Source organism: Rattus rattus, chromosome 8 (genome assembly GCF_011064425.1).
Source record: "Rattus rattus isolate New Zealand chromosome 8, Rrattus_CSIRO_v1, whole genome shotgun sequence".
Taxonomy (NCBI): Eukaryota; Metazoa; Chordata; class Mammalia; order Rodentia; family Muridae; genus Rattus; species Rattus rattus.
The window spans coordinates 27,845,048-27,865,148 of record NC_046161.1 but is presented as its reverse complement, the minus strand read 5'-3'; the positions used below and the strand labels follow the sequence as shown (position 1 = coordinate 27,865,148).

At 41.9% G+C, this 20,101-nt stretch overlaps 1 protein-coding gene across 6 annotated transcripts in view; it reads right to left on the bottom strand.

The window, feature by feature from the left end:
• Window positions 1-20,101, bottom strand: part of Arhgap32 (Rho GTPase activating protein 32) — a 252,554-nt gene that overhangs the window by 96,704 nt on the left and 135,749 nt on the right. For all 6 annotated transcript variants that reach the window (XM_032909362.1, XM_032909357.1, XM_032909360.1 and 3 more), the window contains one exon: window positions 5,168-5,254. In XM_032909362.1, the coding sequence (XP_032765253.1) occupies window positions 5,168-5,254 (87 nt within the window). The remainder of the gene's footprint in view (window positions 1-5,167; window positions 5,255-20,101) is intronic.

Genomic DNA, 20,101 nt, shown 5'->3' with positions numbered 1-20,101 from the left:
CCATCCCTGACCAAAAGCTGTATTACAGAGCAAGAGTGATAAAAAAAAAAAGACAAAAACTGTATGATATTTGTACAGAGACAGGTAGATAGATCAGTGGAAAAGAATTGAAGACCCAGAAATGAACCCACACACCTACGGTCACTTGATCTTTGACAAAGGAGCTAAAACCATCCAATGGAAGAAAGATAGCATTTTCAACAAATGGTGCTGATTCAACTGGAGGTCAGCATGTAGAAGAATGCAGATCGATCCATGCTTATCACCCTGTATAAAGCTTAAGTCCAAGTGGATCAAGGACCTCCACATCAAACCAGATACACTAAAACTAATTGAAGAAAAAGTGGGGAAGCATCTTGAACACATGGGCACTGGGGAAAATTTCCTGAACAGAACACCAACGGCTTATGCTCTAGGATCAAGAATTGACAAATGGGACTTCATAAAACTGCAAAACTTCTGTAAGGCAAAGGACACTGTCATTAAGACAAAATGGCAACCAACAGATTGGAAAAAGACCTTTAGCAATCCTATATCTGATAGAGGGCTAATATCCAATATATACAAAGAATTTAAGAAGTTAGACTCCAGAAAGTCAAATAACCCTATTAAAAATGGGGTACAGGACTAAACAAAGAATTCTCAGCTGAGGAATTATATAGCTGAGAATAAATTAAATTAAATAGCTGAGAAGTACCTAAAGAAATGTCCAACATCCTTTGTCATCAGAAAAATGCAAATCAAAACAACCCTGAGATTCCACCTCACACCAGTCAGAATGGCTAAGATCAAACACTGAGATGACAACAGATGCTGGCAAGGATGTGGAGAAAGAGGAACACTCCTTCATTGCTGGTAGGATTGAAAACTGGTACAACCTCTCTGGAAATCAGTCTGGAGGTTCCTCAGAAAATTGGACATTACACTACCTGAAGACCCAGCTATACCACTCCTGGGCATATACCCATATGATGCTCCAACATACAACAAAGACACGTGCTCCACTATGTTCATAGCAGCCTTATTTATAATAACCAGAAGCTGGAAAGAACCCAGATGCCCTTCAACAGAGGAATGGATACAGAAAATGTGCTACATTTACATAGTGGAGTACTACTCAGCTATCAAAAACAATGACTTCATGAAATTCATAGGCAAATGGATAGAACTAGAAAATATCATCCTGAGTGAGGTAACCCAATCCCAGAACAACAAAACAAAAAACACATGGTATGCACTCACTGATAAGTGGATATTAGCCCAAAAGCTCGGATTACCGAAGATACAACTCACCGACCTCATGAAGCTCAAGAGAAGGAAGACCAAAGTGCGGATGCTTCAGTCCTTCTTATAAGGGAAAACAAAAATATTCACAGGAGGAAATATGGAGACAAAGTTTGGAGCAGAGACTGACGGAATGGCCATCTGGAAATTGCCCCACCTGGGCATCCAGCCCATATACAGGCAGCAAACCCAGACAATATTGCTGATGCCAAGAAGTGGAAGCCTGATAAAGCTGTCTCCTGTGTGGCTCAGCCAGAGCCTGACAAATACAGAGGCGAATGTTTGCAGCAAACCACTGAACCGAGAACTGGGTCCCCATTAGGTAAGTTAGATAAAGGATTTAAGGAGCTGAAAGTGTTTCAACCCCATAAGAACAATAATACCAACCAACCAGAGCTCTCAGGGACTAAATCACTACCCAAAGACTACACATGGACTGACTCATGGCTCCAGCTGCATATGTAGGAGAGGATGGGCCTTGTTGGGTACCAATGGGAGGAGAAGCCCTTGGTCCTGCCAAGGCTTGACCTCCCAGTGAAGGGGATTGTCAGGGCGGGGAGGTGTGAAGGGGAGGATGGGGAGGGGGAACACCTTCATAGAAGCAGGGGAGGGGGCATGGGATAGGGAGTTTATGGACAGGAAACCAGGAAAGGGGATAACATTTGAAATGTAAATTAAAAAATACAACAAAAAGATAATACCCAAAGAAATTATCATCACAACCCACAGAAAAGAAGACCCATCCATTTAATTTGTTTCCTTCTAAGCTAATAAAACAAGAGAAAATGTAAGATGACAGATGAAGAATTTTAAATAAATAAAAAGAACTTGAGGCTGGAGAGATGGCTCGATGATTAGCACTGGCTGCTCTTGCAGAGGACACGGGTTCAAACTCCAGCACCCATATGGCTGCATACAACCATCTATTACACCAGGTCCTGGGGACCCAATATCCTCTTCTGACCTCCAAGGTCACCAGAAGGCATGTGATTCACTCATACATACAAAAGGACTTATTCAAGAACAACTTTAAGTATAAGTAAGATGTAGAAAGAAGTTAACAGAGTAATAAAAATGCATGGATGGGATTGGGGATTTAGCTCAGTGGTAGAGTGCTTGCCTAGCAAGTGCAAGGCCCTGGGTTCAGTCCCCAGCTCCAAAAAAAAAAAAAAAAAGCATGGATGAATAGCTCCTGAAGCAGACTATACTAATGTGAGCCTACGTTTCTTTCTTGTAGCTTCTCTTTACAAAAAGCACTTTAGGGCTGAAAGGGCTTTCTTTGCTCTCAGTCCCAGGTTACAGTCCATCATAGCAGGGGCAGCAAGGCGGCAGGACCTTAGCACAGCTAGCCATATAACATCCACAGTTAGAGAGAGTGAACGCATGGTGCCTATTATTTAAGTACTTTCCCCACTCTTACACAGTCTAGGACGGGAAGTAAGGGGAAAATACTGCCCACAGCGGCCTAGGTCTTCCCCAGATCAATTTGCCTAATGAAGACAATTCAGACATGCACACAAGGCGAGCCTGACACAGAAAACCCTCCAGTGAGATTCCCCAGGTGATTCCAGACTATTTCAAGATTGACAGACTAGTCAATTTTTTCCAATCTATTCTAGAATGAAAAATGCAAGGAGGTAGATGGCAGTCAGAAAGCTAAACTCTTCTGCAGCTCCAGCTAGGACTCCACAGAGCTTAGGACAGCCACTTCACTACGGTGAACTTCAGCTTCCTTCTTTGTGAGGCTTTCAATTATCTTTCTAATTCTCATTTAATATGGCTTATGGCTGGCATGTGTGGTGGGAAGGCTTCAGTAACTGCTGAAGCCGAGTCAGCCGAGCAAGAGATGACTGCCATCGTTATCAAATAGTAAATTATGACTCTGGTGTAATAAGTACTGTTAACAACTGATCCGAAATCCTGTAAGCGGTTTGGCCAGATATTTACAACAATGAAACTATGTAGCATCTAGGTCAATAATACACAGAAGCACAATCACATAACAATTATGCATTTAAAGTGCGGCTAATGATAAGAAGAGATGCTAAAATGTGTTGGACTGCGGAAGAAAACGTGGTGCCAAACATACCAACCATGTTTTATGGATAAAGAACATATTTCTATTCATCTATTAGTAGTAGTTTACTAGAAAAATATTTAATATCTGAACATAAACTCAGCTCATCATTTCTCCTAATACAACCAAACTTCAAATCAGCAAAGGCCTATCTGATACTTTCCTGAGTTTGCTCTTTTCTTCCTCCTCTTTTACCAGGTCCCATCAATCACCTGAGGCTAGCCATTCACATTCTGCCTCACTACGAAAAATAAATGTAATGTCCTGGTTTGAGCTAAAAACATCGCCAAGGTTAAACATGGGTGCATTCGTATGTGCTCCCGTGCATGCATGCATGCATGTGTGCATGTGTGCTCAGTGAATTTGAAAAGTATAAGGTTGTGAACAGGTGTGAGGCAAAGGTCATCTCGGACCCAGTCTCCAACGCACAGACTACATCTCTAGCATCTATCACTCAAGGGAAGAGTAAGAGATGGAGGTTCCAGGCCCTTTAGTTTGTGTATCACTAAGTGTTTTTTGCTTCTATATCCTAAAAGAGAAAAGGCATCAAATGCAAATGTCGTGTCTTTTCTGTTATCAAAACACTGAAATAAAAAAGTACCTCTCCAAACAGAAGCATGTTATGAAATGTTACACAGCACCTAGGGACCTCACTGTTTCTTCCTGAGACTGTGGTACACGCAATGGGACATATCTTAATTATATACAAGCTGATGGTCCCTAATCTACGTCAATGCCTAAAACATAAAGTACTAAATTTTAAAAATTTTGTTTAAAACCAAAACTAAGAATTTACATATTCCTCATACAATATGAGCAAAGCTTTCCAGACTTACTAACTTTTAACTTCACGAACATTATTATTCTGTTTTTTAAAAAACATAGAAATTCTATATCTTATTCTTCCCCAAAACTAAAAGTTGTGTACAAAATAAAGTCTCCCTCTAAAACATTTGCTTTCCAATAACCAACTGACTGACAGGCAGAGGGCTCCGTGAGTGCAGAACAAGTGATCTGAGACGCGCTCCGTGTTTGCTAGAGGAAGGAATTACTGATCTAAAGCGGCATGTTTTAAATCTCATGGTGAGCAAGCGAGCCAGGTGAATAGTATCGCGTGAATGGTCAAGAAGCAGTGAGCTGCCAAACCGTGCACACGTCTCGCTACACCATACAGCGGTAGTTTTCAATCTCCCTAATCCCGTGATCTTTTAATACAGTTCCAATGTCGTTGTGATCCCCAACCATAAGACTATTTCATTGTTACTTTGTAACTGTGATTTTGCTCCCCTTGTGAGTCGTAACATAAATATTTGCTATGTGGGACATCTGTGGGGCTGCAACCCACGTGAGTCAGAGACAAATGGTCCCTTTCTCTCATGACACGTGATCAACGACTCACTTACCTAATCGTGTACTGAAGGATGTATTCTCAGCTGATTCTGTTCAACTGCTGGCTTCAACTCTGGTGTTTAGGAGTACTGATGCGAAAGGCTAAGGACACACCATGTTAACACTGTCACTGTACCTCAGTACTGCAAAGCCTCAGGAGTTTCCACATCCTACTAAGGAAGTACACGAACTGTAATCTCAGGGGTGCGCTCACCCTCACGATGGCACTTACTACTTTTTTAAAAGACACCACTTTGCTCTGTTGTGATAGTTATTGATAGTCCAATTACATTTCAATAGAATCATCTTACTGTCGATTATCAGCCTTTAAGCAATGTGAGAAATATATTACAGTGGGCCATTTAATAGTCACTCTAGATAACTAATTCTATGTAAAGGGTGCATTCTCAAAATTACCTGACAGGCAATCTGCACGAGGTAGACCAGCTCTTTAGATTCACAGCCGTTTTTCATTATTTCATTCTGTTCTTCTGATAGTGAAAGCTGTGTCACAGAAGAAAGGAACAAGAAAGTCATCATTCACGAATGAGAATCAACTAAGCGTCCAATAATACTTGAACCCTGACATCAAGTTAATAAGCCTTATAAGTCTATGGCTCAAAGCAGGTAATGAAGAATTCACAATTTAAGGGGAACAAAAAACAAAAAACACATTTTCACGAATTCCCAGTTAGATAACAGGCACAACTGCATAAAAGCGTAAGTAAGATACTGTTACATAATCAGGTCTTCATTCCCTTTTTTTTTAAATTATGTACGAAAGCATTAAACTGCATACTGAGAGTTTCCAAGACGGGTTTAAAAATAGCACAGACTACCATAGGGAAAGCAAACTGGCTGCCCAGAGAATGGTTGAGCCTATATGCATGGTTAATTTCAGACTTGGCATTTGAGTCTGAACACTGGGTTACTTTCATTTTTATTAGAATAAGCAGATAGCACGTAGAGACTGTAAGGTCTCGTGTGAAAAATACAGATGTATGGCTTCTATTGAAGAATACAGAAAATTGGCGATACTGGGCCCACACGGGCAACAGCTGAGAACCAATCATCTTTAGGTGAGGTATAGAGCCAAGACGTTTTGCTACAGATTGGATCACTCTTTATCTTATGCCAGCATTGAGGCTGCAAACCATCATCCGTCAAGCTTTGCTATTTTTCCTGGACTCTTATTTCTTTTACCAGTTCATGCAGTCACCTGACTCCAATTTGGAAATGGTATTACAATACAACTCTACTCCGCAAAGTGCGACCTTGTGTTCCAAAGTAACGGTCAGTGACACGCAGTAGTCATTTACTTATTTAGTGTCTCATCTGGAGAGGGTGAAGGGAAAGGGCACAATATCTATTCTCACATCACATGGCATTCAAGACGCCCTTCACAAATGCCACGTGTCATTGTAGTTAATGCTGAAAGAAGCGCTCTGCTGAAGAAGGTACATTCTCTATGTGAACAGGGAGTGAGCGTCACAGGAAGTTACTTATTAAAAATCCTCAGGTGTTACAAAGGTACTCTGTTCAACGAGGTAACAATGAGTAACGCAGTTTCATGGCACAGTTGGAGTTTTCAAAAATTAAAGATTTTTTTTTTTTTTTTTTTTTTGTTCTTTTTTCGAGCTGGGGACCGAACCCAGGGCCTTGCGCTTTCCTAGGTAAGCGCCTACCACTGAGCTAAATCCCCAGCCCCAAAAATTAAAGATTTAAGAATGAAAAGAATCCTAATAATTTCTGAAAGAGACAAGACTTTAAGGCCGGAGACAAACATGGGCCTGGAGCCTGGCAGAGGTGCCGGGAATCAAGAATCTGCCTCAGACAGCACAAGGAGAAGTCCTGGGAGACTCAAGAGCTGACTGACGTCCAGCTGCCATCTGCTTCCCACAAGTAGGAGTCAAGGGTATGGAATCAATACATTAAAGGCTTAGGAAGAGCAGGAGAATGGGGAGTGGCCTACACAGAGTAGGGAGCCTCTCCAAGCTAGGATCTCTACAGCCTGGGAGGACAGTGCTGAAAAGACGAGAAGGATTAAGAAACATCCCTCTGAGGCAATCAAGACACTCAACAGCTAAGACTGAAATGACACAGAAAAGCTGAGAGAGGCTAAGGAAGGCAGCCCTTCTGTTCCAGAGTACAATGCAGCCAGTCCCCAGGGCTTGGGAAGGTTGGAGTAGAAGGAGCTCACTGAACTGTAAACCGCAGGAAAACACTGGCAGCAAGGAGAAGGAGCAAAGGAACCAAGAAAGCAGACGGGGAGAGTACACACACTACACTCAAAGGACTGTGGCTATGGCTTGGCAGTAAAGAACAGAGACAGTACCTCCCCAATCTTCCAGCTTCCCTGCAAGTAATCTCTAACATAGACTCTACCCTCAAAATGTTTAAAGGAACTAAAGAGTAAGGTCTCTCTCCGTGATGGCTAACTCTGGCTGTCCACTTAGCTGCATTTGGAATCAACTACAAGTCAAGCTGCTGGTCACCCTGTGAGGAATTGCCTTGACCAGATTATCTGAAGCAGGAAATCTAAATGTGAGCTGCAGCTTCTGATGGCCGCCCAGGTACACAGAAAGGAGAAAAGGAACTTGGCTTTTTGTCTGCTTGCCCCAACTCTTGCTGACAAGTTCTTCTACACTAAAGCTACAGCATTCCCTCTCCAATAACAGAACCAACTTCTGTGGAATTCCAATGCAGACTGAAGACCAGCAACTCTCCAGGAATCCTCCAGGCCTTAAGTACCAGATGAGACAGCTGAGGCATCCACCCTCACAGGAGGAACACCTATCAGGCCTTTCCAGTGGGAGAAACCACTGCTGCATTATCCAGACCACATTCCTACAAGCTGGGCCAATAAATGTCCCCTTGATATGTATATTATTTCTATCAGTTGTTCCTTTTCAGAACACACTAATATATAAAAAACAAGAAAGAAAGAAAGAAAGAAAGAAAGAAAGAAAGAAAGAAAGAAAGAAAGAAAGAAAGAAAGAAAGAAAGAAAGTAAATTATCACCAACGATTGCCCTTGAAAAAGACCTCATGGCAGATACATCAGACAAATAACCATGCTAATAATACTAAGAAAATTAGAGCAACATGAAAAGGAAGTCAAGAAAACACTCTATAGATGAGATAAAACATTAATAAGGAGATGTATTAAACTAAAAAGAAGCCACAATCAAATTGCATAGCTAATAAAGTACAACTAAAATAGAAAATGTATTCAAAGCAGCCAAAGGCAGATCAGAGCAGGCACAAAAGAGTCAAAAAACCAGAAGATAAAACAAATGACCAAGTCAGAGGGATACGAAAGAACCAGGCCAAGGTACTGAAGAAGAGTACCAGATTCAAGCGGAGGGCAGGATGCCATCGAATGTACAAATGTATGGGGGGAGGCTCCCCCCAAAAAAAAGAGAGGATAAAGAGGACAACAAAATTTCAGGACACAATGTCTGCTGAATACTAAGATGCACATGAGCCACAATAATATGAACTTAAAAGAGACCCACAGGAGACATATGGGGGTCAAACTTTTATAGGACAAAATCTTAGATGGATCAGAAAGACGCCCACAAACAAGGAGTCCTGAAATGACCGCAACCACTCCTCGTCAGAACCTCTAGATGCCAGAGGTCATTACATTCTGAGGACTTCCAGGAGGAATCAGATACAACACAGTGACAGAGACGATACAACTGACTGTCCACACATGCATGTAACTGGCTCGGCTCTGACGGGCCAGGAAGAAACTGAGCCAACATGTCATCTTTTTTAATTTGTTTCTCATGACTCTTCTCACTCTGTTTTAATTTTGTGACACTAAAGTAAAAATGGAGCTGCTATAGGAAGTTTTCTACACTATTTATATCACTGAAACTGATATAAATAAAAGACACTAAGGAAATAAGATATAAGTGGGAAAATATTTTATGTTTATATATTAGACAATTTAATATTGTAAAGATCTCATTACTGTCCCCAAAACAATATACAGAGTCAACACGATCTCTGTCAATCCCCAATGACAGTGTTTGGTCAAATCAATATTCAAAAGAAGGAAATCTGAGCAAATCATCATTCATGAGTTCAAACCTTACTAGAAATCTCTAATAAGGAAAGCAGTTGTGTTACTGGTGTAAAGGCAGGCATTACAGAACAAGCCCAGAAACAACCGCTGATATATGTGATTAAACGATTTTGACAAGGGCACCAACATCATTCAATAGAGAAAGGAAAGTATTCTCAACAAATGGTGCTGGGGGAAACAGTATATCCATCCGTAAAAGAATCAGGGCAGACCATTACCTAATTACTATGTATAAAAAGTTAACTCAAGATGGATCAACAACGTAAAATAAGACCTAAAAAGCATGAAAATTTTAGAAGACTAGAGCAAAAAGGTTTCACACAATTATATTTGGGCATCATTTCTTAGGTTTGATATACTGTGACATAAGTAACGAATACGTAATATACAAATTTTATGTCCCAAAAATTATTAAAATTTTGTATCTATCAAGCCAAGCCTGGTATCGTCTCTAATCCCAGAACTGAGTCCAGAGTGGTCTACATAGATACAGAATGCAGACAACCAGGACAGTGGTTCTCAACCTTCCTAATGATGAGACTTGTGTGATGTGGTGACCTCCAGTCATAAATTTATTTTTGTTGCTACTTCATAACTTCATAATAGTTATTTTGCTACCATTATGAATTGTAATGTACATGTTTGTATTTTCTAATAGGCTTAGACCACCCCAGAGAAAGGGTTGTTCGACCTCCAAAGGGGTCATGACATACAGGTTAAGAACCACTAACTAGGGATACATGGTGAGAACTAACCTTGAAACAAAACAAAGTATTAGCTGACTCTTCCTTCCCTACTGCATGTTTCTGTGACTGGAAAGGTGGCCCAGTGGTTAAGAACACTTGGTGCTCTTCCAGAGGCCCCCAGTTCAGCTCCCAGCACCCATGACAGGTTGCTCACCACCTCCTATGACTGTCATTCCAGAGGACCCAATGCCTCTGGCTTCTGCAGGTACTTACATTCATGTACACATACTCACAGGCAGGCAGGCAGGCAGGCAGACTGACAGACACAGACACACATATGGACACACACACATTTTAAAATATCTTTTTTTAAAAAAAATTGAATCAAAATAATACAAACTAAGGAGGGAAAAAGGCAATCAATATTATGGGGAAAGTGTATACAATCTATAATATCTATCAATATCGACAATATGCAGATAAGTTCTATAACTCATCGTTGGTAACAAAAAAATAAACCACTTCTCAGTGAGCAAGAGGATTTAAAGAGACAGTGTGTTTAAAATACACAAATGGCCAATAAGCATATAAAATGATATTCAATATCACTAACTACTAGAGAAACCTGAACTACGACTGTAACACTTGCGAGCTGAAATGACAAGTGAGATACCGTTTCACATCCACTAAGATTGCAATTATCCAAAATAGATGATAACGTGGATATAGAGGAATCAGAACACTTGTGCAACCGTACAAACATACAATGGGTTGGCCACTGTGAAAGCGGTACGGTGATCCCCTAATGGAAACATGATTAGTCGTGACTCAGAAGTTCCATGTGTATACAATGCCCAATGGCAGAAACTCTCAGGGACAGCCAAGAAAACAGAAGCTGCAGAAGCATAGGTCAGTAGGTAAATGGATAAGCAGAACATGGCTCATACTTATGCAATAGAATATTATCCAGCCTTAGGAAGTATCTCTGACTTATAGCTACAATGGGGTCGAAAAGTTTAACATATATATATATATATTATTTTGATGATGAATGTAAATTGTTAATGGAGTCCGTGAAGGTAACCTTCAGAAATTTAAACAATATAAACGCACTCACAGATTACAAAACCTGGGAGGATCTGTTTCGAATACAACAGTTCAACAAGAAAAGCTAAGAGGAATCTTCACTCTAAGGTGAAACCTTGCTGTGAAAAAAATCCAGAGCTGCAGGAGGGAGGTAAGAGGACCAGAAACAGCAAACATCTAAGACGATACAGAACATCTAACTTCACAGTAACAGATGGAGCAGATTAAGAATATCTTTAAGCTCTAAAACAAGTTTACCAAGACTTTATTTATACCTGAGGTACCATGCAAAATCATGAGTCAAAATGAAGCATTTTCTGATGAACAAGAGTGAAACTTCTACCAGGAAAGCTTCACTGGTGAACTTTTAGTAATATGTACCGGAGAAGAAAAGTGAGCCCAAGAGAATGAGTATGGCAGAGATGCTGAGGAAGGCGGGAAGTCACTGAGTTTACACTCGCTAGTAAACCTAACCGGATAGGAAGAATAACCACCACCTTTGGGAGACAAAACCATGAAACAGTTACCCTGGACAGCATTGGGTGTGGAAGACTAGGAAGAGCAGTCATGGTTAAAACCCTAAGTATGGGGCTGCATGACAGGAGCAGGTGAGGTCGTGGTACATTTTTGTTACTTTAAATTAGGTATTCAAATTAAAATCTTACATATGTATTTTTTTCAAACCAGAAAAAAAAAAGGTTGTTATATTTTAAAGTTTAAAAAAGCAGGAAATAAAGTCTAAGAAATAAAATCAGTCATCCCAGGCAGAACTAGGAAGAAGGGGGTGAAAAGAAAGTGTATTTATGAAAAATAGCAAGTTTGTAGGACCAAACAGTAAAACCAAACAAACAGTAAACAAACAGTAAAAAAACAAACAGTAAACAGTAAAACCAAAAAACAGATGCTGTGTAAGCTGTCGAGCAGAAGAAGCAATCAACAGCCCCTACCCAGCTATGATGCCTATGAACAAAAGTGACCGGCATGGCCAGCTATTCCCGAAGTACTAACTCCTACCCTGGCAGTAACCGACACCTTCTCTAATTGGATTGGAAATGTGCTTGACGTGGGGGAATCATACCTGGTACTGGAAACGGAGCCAACTACCAGGGGCTAGTGAGGTCCTGGAGGAGGGCCCACGGCCTCCACTTTACAAAGACTTATCTCTATGCATTCTGCTTCTTAGGGCCAAGTAAGGGCTTAAAGTGGAGCTAAACGTGTGCTTTTACCTTCCCTAGTGGACCTTTACCTTTTCCGTTTTCCTCTCTGGGTGAGCTCTCCTTTTATCTTTCAATATCCGCATTCCTTCCAGTCTCCAATAAAGATAAGCTCTAAACATCTCTGAGTGCCTCAGGAACCCACCTCTCAGACATCTGAATACCTATCCATGTACACGTCTCCTTCTCATAGGCTTCTCTCCACACTGCTTTCTTTCCCAGAGGATAAACTGTTTTGACAGAGACAGTCTCAAGGCAGTCATACAAGGTATTCAAGACAGCTATCTGAAAATGAACTATGCTTAAGACGCCCTGCATCCAGGCCTGAACAACTCATGTGCTCTACGAAATACCTAAACCACACTATGAAACAGTGAGTTCGATTTACCCACAGAAGGTTAACAAAAGTCAGTAGTTTAAATGATTGTTCACTCCTTTCAAATTAATATATATATATATATATATATCAATCCTTATTAGAAATAGCTAGCACAACTTTCGAATCTCCTATTTCTAAATTCTTTCCAAATCTATCTTCGGAGTGATGTTTCCTGTGTTCGATTCACTTTTTATCACCATGGAAACCAACCATCATTAGTGTTGCTAGAATTTTTAAAAATATAACTCTATTCAGCGAGTCCTCCCTCAACAGGAAGCGCGGAAGGCAGCGGCATGAAGCAGAGACACACACAGTGTCCTCGCCGCAGCAGAAGTCACTCCTCACAGCTTAATCAACAGGCGGCAGAGAGCGCGCGGAGTTTTCCTCCCATTCATCTATTACAGCTGGATAATGGTGGCTAAATCCGTGTTGTACAGACTGTAAACAAGCCTCCTGTCATGGAAGCAGCCCACACGAGAGGCAGGGATGTGAGAACACGTTCTGATGTGCACTATTAAATGATCCGCCCACATAACACTTCATCCCCTAACACCCAACACTAAAAGTAGTAACTCGGCTACCCAGTTTAGAGCACTGGCTAAAAAACACCTACAGGATCACACTTGGTTAACAAGCAGATCCACACTCATTTTGTACATGGGTCAAATATCAGAACACAGCAAATTTATTACAGAAAAGACTAGAGATGTGCATGCATTTTAGTGTGCCTACGAAGAAAATGTGAGCGGACCATTGTCTCCTCAGACAGCTATAAATGAAGTAACTAATGCACTCGTGTCTAAACACTGCGCACACACTCAGACCGGTACGATGTTCCCGTATACAGATGTAAAAACAAACCAGGGACAACAACAAGCACTCGAGGGCCACTGTGACTCACAGGAAGCAATGCCTTGGGATTACTTCCCCATCTCTGCACTGCCCGGGCTTTCTGAACACAGAGCACTAGCACCTGGTTAGAGGGGACCTGGGGAATCAGACTGACCTGGGACAGAGCCGGGCCTCCCACCCTGAGCCACGTTCAGGATGTTTACAAACAGAGCTCTTCGCTTCTTTTTCCTCAGAGAAGGTGCAGATTCTAGAGCAAATTCATTCTCATTCTGTCTCTGTCTCTCTGTCTCTCTCTGTCTCTCTCTATCTCTCCCCCCTCCCCCTCCCTCTCCCTCCCCCACAGCAAAGGGAATGTTGGGAAGGAGTATATGTATCCTAAACTAAAATCCAAGTTTCTTAAGTGCGAGTTTCTCTCTTATGCTACAAAATCCCAAACACAGGGTATGTATGTTTCTCATATCACTGTGGCTCGGGCAGAGTGACCTGAGTCACCCTATGAGAAGAAACAGCTTGGTCTGTGTTGCTGTTGTGGGTGGGGCAAGGCTCGGGTCTGTAATTGTGGAACGCCAACATAGTAGCACCTTCACAGTTTCCGGATCAACAATACTATGTCTCAAGCACATTTAGTTAATTTGATAAGTTTCATGATGAATTATGACTCTGGAACATATATTTTTCACAGTCCTAAGACTTTTATACCAATAGGATAAACTCATACGCAGTTAGAAACCCAGATCATGGATGATGGTGGCACTGAGAACTCATATCACTATAGAATGTACATGAGACTGTAAGATTAGAGCTGCATTTCCCATTTGTCTGGCTTTAGAGGAAACTCAATTCAGGCTAGGAAGACTCCCTGGAGAACACACTGTTAAGTTACTCTTACCACCTCAGTCCCTACACTGTCACCATCAGTCATCAAAACAAGTGAGACTGCGCCTTGCTTATGTCTGAGTACTCGTGCCTTTCCAGACAGGTGTGGCGATGCGGGCCGATAGGGAAGGTCATGTATTAAGGCCGGCCAGGACTACAGGGAGCTAGGCAAGCCTGAACCACATGGTAAGTCCGTCTCAGAAAACACATTACAAAATAGAATTGCTGGCCACTGAGACCGCTAAGCAGGTAAAGATGCTTGCTCCCAAATCTGATGATCTGGATTCAATCTCTGGGAGCCACTGGGCAAAGAGGGGAACCAACCCCCACAAGTTGTCCTCTGCTGTCCCCCATGGACAAAGGCATATGCATGGGCACACATCTATGCACACACAAAATATAGACATGAATGAAAAATAATTTCTGTCTAAAATATTTCAGAGTGCTAGAAAATGTGGTTATTTGACTCTCATCTCACTTACTCCTCATACAATTCTGTGACATAACTGGGGTAGATGTTTTTATTTTTCTTGAACAAATGAGAAAACTGAGGGTCAGGGACGTTAAAGAACTTACTTCAGATAACGGAGGCAACAATATAGCCCATGTGTTTTTAGTATTCAACTAGGGCACTTGAAAACTATGGTTCTCTGTTTCTGTTGCACTTGATCACTGTTTTCTGGTTATAAGGGAACATTCAGAATGACTGCAGCATACAGTTAAGTTCTTAAGCAGGGCTCATTTCAAATTCCTTTCCTGAAACTGCTGTGAAGAACTAGCGAGACCATGTGCGAACAGGTAAAATAAACTATTTGGTTACCCTATTTTAAATGAAACTATAGGGCTGTGGATACAGCTCAGTGTCCCAGACGCCCTGAAGGGGAATCCAGAGCCAGCGTGTTAGTCTGAAACATTTTACTCTGCATTTTGGAGGCAGAGTCAAAAGGAAATGCCAGCCTAGACTACACTGTAAGTTCTAGACCTACCTAGGGCTCCAGCATAAAATCTTGTCTCAAAATAAATACAAGTCCGGGCTTCAAAGAAAAAAGTGTTATTATTAGCCTTCCCTGTTCTTAATCACACATCCCTGCCCCTCTGGGGAGGAGCCTCACGGCTGCTCTCCTTAGCCTCCTCCCCAGAAAGCTCAGGACACGGGGGTTAAAACTTACACTTTCCCATGCCACATTTCTGACTAAACCTGATCTGTACCTTGCATCGAGTTACTTAACAGTATACATAAACCTAGGGTACGAAGACAGATGGCGTCCATTCACCATGCTAACACTAGATGGCGCTGTGACATAGAGCACAGAGGAAGAGTCCAGCTTGAGGTTGACAAAAGTACAATCCATTGCTTCTACAAATGCTGCAGGAGATCTTCCCCTTCTCACGTGTGTGTGTGTGTGTGTGTGTGTGTGTGTGTGTGTGTGTGTGTGTGTGTGTGTGTGTGTGTGTGTGTGTGTGTGTGTGTGACACAGTGACATGGATAAGTCATTATTTTTTGTTCATGAGACACTACAATTTGGAAAAAATGCAATGAAAGTTGCTGGGAGCAGCATGATACCCACTTGTGTTGCCCGAGAGTTCTAGGCTGTCGTGTACTGTGCTCAGCCAGTGTCAGCACTAAATTGAGCACTAATTTGGTTTCCTTCTGGGAGTTGGGGATCACCAGGTTGTCTAAAGAAGATAGCAATGACCTTCTGTTTTCAGATTTTAATTTCCCTAAACAAAATACACTGGACCATCAACAATACAGCCACCACAGTACTATTCAAAGGAAAACACCAAAAACTGAATGTGCTTATTAAAAACCAGTGGTGGAGCACAACTGTAATGTTAAGTAAGGCTCTGGGTTAAATACCCAGCAATGCCCCAGATGCTGACTGGATAAAAGTGCATGTATTACTAACAATTCCTGTGGTATTATACAGCTCTCAAGAAAAGATGCATGACATTAGAAGCACGATATTAATGGAAATTGTAGAGGAAAGAGCTGTGTGTGGCAAAGAGGTTTTTTTTTAGGTAAGTACTATTAAGTATGCTTTCCTCAACTCTTGTCCAGAAAAGAAAACAGAACATAAAAAATAAACTTACCAAGCAAGAAAAAAATCATTAATTTAATCAATATATTTTAAAACTGATGTTTGGAAAATGACAAATTAAGAAGGCTGAAAATTGGCTTTCTGGTTAGACCTAATTTTTAGAGTATTTTACAAACTTAAAAAGGCAAGACAGATACTTTTCTTAATATAAAACATAAAAGCTAATGTTTTTAAAAAGGCAAAAACAAATTAGAGCAATGTTAAATGTTAACTTGAAATGATGATCAAGGATTAAAGCCTTTATTGGAAAGGTTTCAACAGAAAAACTTAACCCTTCAAACAACACACAGCTCTAATTAATGCAGAATTATTCCAGGGTACTTATTAAAAGAAGAAGAAAACCAAGCTTGGGCGGACACCCATCTATGAAATATTAGCAGAGTGATAGAAGAAATTTGTTTTAAAACACATGCAACACAGCAGAGCATGCTGCAGGACCATAAAGATGCTGGGAGAATCTATTTCCAGAACAAGAGAAACTCTCTGCATTCTACTAAATGTTTATGACAGCCATTCACACACTAGGTGCAAGCAGACTTCCTGCCTTGTGATGTCACGCCCACATCTCAGCTCTTTGAATTAGATCTCACCGTTCATAGACAGCTTCTTAGCTGAAAGAAACATTTGCCATTACCTAGTACCAAGGGTAGGTAAATCAAGGAACGCCCATGTGAAGATGGGGGAAATCTTGCAAAATCAAGATTAAGTAACAGTCTGGCCTGCGGTCAGGAAAGCACCGTGCACACGGCTCACCATCCCATCACACCAGCGTCACAATCTGCTGGGGTCTTCCAGGATGCTTAGGTGACCTACCTGAGGTCACTGTGGCAGACTAGGGACAAGAACAACACAGGAGCTCATCCTAGTTCTGCAACACAATGCTGAAGTACTGCCAACTCGGCAGACTCGGCAGTGTACACACACACACACACACACACACACACACACACACACACACACACACACACACAACTGGGAACCATTTTATTATCAGGCCAAAGTAAGTAGGAAGCAAGGGGATGTTCTTAGGGACAGCCTGGTTTCAGATGCTGGCTCTATTTAAGCTTAAGCCCCAGCAGATCCTGAGTCACTCAAACACCCATCTCTCTAAGCTGGAACAGAACACAGTGTAGAAGAGCCTTGGAAGGCACTACCAAGCTCAGTCATTCCAAATGGATGACCTGTGGATCAACACATACTGAAGAACCCATCTTCCCCCATGAATCCATCCCTGTTAATCTTTACTACACAACAAAAATGTAGATATACACGTCTCTACCTCCAGACTATAGTTTGTTGGTTTGCCAGACCACAATTCAGGCAGGAAAAACAGCAAGAATGATAATGATAAGAAGAAAAAATAAATAAACTATTCTAAGATACAGTGCACAGAAAAAGAAAGACAAGCTGTGAGGTGTGCCATTCGTTAGCTAAAGGAAAACAATGAAATGAATTACCTTACTTTACCAGTTCTCTGAACAAAACACAAAAAGATCAACAATGCCTGCTGTTGTCGGGGATGTTGAGCAAGGCACAGTCGCACTGCCCCCATTACAAGCCGGCTTAGATTAACACACCCGCCCACCCGGTTCCTGTGTGTGGTTCAGCTTTCTGCAGCGTCAGGCGCCCATGCCTTCTAAAGTCCAAAGACACTGAACGGAAAGCTGCAGACATCAGCAGCCGGAGCTGTCGGCTTGATGTGGTTCTGACTGGAGTGATGACAGTGTGCTGCCTGTCCTACCCCTCCAGACACGAGGCATCCACTCTGCCATACTGTCACTGTGCAGCATACAGCTGTGCAGGACTCTCCCCGGTTATCACAGGACTCACATCTAAATAATCTTTATTTATGTAATAATGGCTCAAAAACATAAATGCAGATACTAGCAATTTCATTAAAGATATTACTGCAATCAACCTACTTTACTATCAGGTACTGATGACATTTTACTGTTGTTGTTATCTTCTTACTGCACCTCATTTGCAAATTAAACTTTTGTCACTAGGTGGTAGTGCTGCACGCCTTTAATCCTCAGGAGGTAAAGCCAGGCAGGTCTTGGAGAATTATGGGCTAGCCTGGTCTACAGAGTGAATCTGAGGACAGCTAGGCTACACAGAGAAACCCTGTCTCAAAAAAAAAATTAATTAATTAAGGTTTTTCATAACAGAAACACATATGGTTATAGGTATCCACTAGAGGGTTCAGGATGCATCCCATAAAACAAAATAACCCACCCCACTCCCTGAAAAAACCTTAACAATAAATACCAGTATTTTAGAAGTACGTATTCCATGATCTCATGAGCCCTCTCAGAGGGTTTTATTTAGTGGACACAGCCAGATCAATAAAATAGAGGATCTATCAACGAGAAGGTAACTAAATAAGTTATGGTACAATTTTTAACGAGTGGGGCTGAGAGATGTGTGCGCTGCTCTTGCAAAGGACTGCTAGGTTACCAGCACCCATGAGGTGACACACATCTCCAATCCCAGTTCCAGGGCACCCAACACCTCTGACCTCTGTGAACACAAGCCCACACACAGTGCCTATAGATGAATGCAGACAAAATCCATAAAAACGTAAAGTAAGTTTTTTTTTTTTTCCCCGGGCTGGGGACCAACCCAGGGCCTTGCGCCCCTAGGCAAGCGCCTACCACTGAGCTAAATCCCAACCCCAAGTAAGTGCTTTTTAAAAATAAGATGAAATAGCATGTTATAGTTGTGTGAATGAGAACAGCCCCCACAGACTCGGATGTCTGGCTACTTGGGCACCTATTGGTTAGGATGTTTGGGTGAGTTTGAGAGCTGTGGTCTTGATGGAGTGAGCATGTAACTAGGTTTCAAAAGGTAACGAGGTTTCAAGTCACCCACCAATCTCGATTCACCCTCCCCGCTTAGTATACGTGGGTCCAGATGTGGGCGCTCAGCTGTTTCTGCTGGAACCCTCGGGAACCACAGCCCAGTTAAACACTGGCCTCTGTGTTCTATCACAACTAAAAAGTAACCAATATCCGTGGAGCTGTGCAAAGAGGAAATTCCACACTTACAAGAACAACCAAACTGCCCCAAGACTCATACTTTCAAGTACAAAAAACATGCTTCAGGGCAGTGCATACAGTGCAACACGCCTCTGTTTCTAAAATGACTCAGCGAGATGGCTATCTGTTGAGATGGATGTATGTACAGATTTTACCATACATCCTATAAATGTAAAATTCAAATTGATGCACAGTAGTTAACAGAAGAGACAGAGAACAGCCGGAGTTCTAACTTGCACTTCTTATCGCCCTTCTTCCATGTGTACAAGTCAGCTTCTCACCATGGTGACAAAACACCTGAGGCGTATAACTTAGAAGACCAGACTCCGATTCACAGCTGCCTACATTTTTAGTCTATGGTGGCAAAACAAAGGTAGCCTGCCCACATGGTACACTGATGCGAGAGTGGCACAGAGGTCGTAGGGGTCACCAATCACAATCTGATGAGCTTTTAAGGCCCACTCTGACAGACAGAACCTATGCCTGACACTGCTTGGGTGGCCAAGAACCCAGGACTAGATCAGCCATGGAACTAGGGGAAAAACAAACACTGCTGTTCTGCTAAAGGAACAGAAATAAAATGACTCTTCTGACAACATTCTGCTATACCAACAGACCAGTGTCTAGCTCGGCCACTATCAGAGAAGCTTCCTATTACAGTAGATGAGAACTAATGACAAGATCTACATCTAGACAATGTACAGGGTGAGAGCGCTTAGAGCACTCAGCCCTAATGGGCTGTCTCCATCAAACTCCTCCGGCTAGAGGTCAGGGAACACTGAGGAAGTAGAGGCAGAAAAACTGTAAGAGCCATTAAGGACAGAAGACACCAAGAAACGGTGCCATCGGGACACAGAAGGACTGATGGACATCTGAACTCAGAGACTACGGCAGCAAATGCCCGGGGCCAAGCAAAATGGGATCCCAGGGCTGGAAGGGTAAGTGGACACAAGCCTTCATCCCTAACCCAAAAGTCACCTCCAACCATCAACAGCTGACAAATTCGAAATTAGTTTTCTCCAA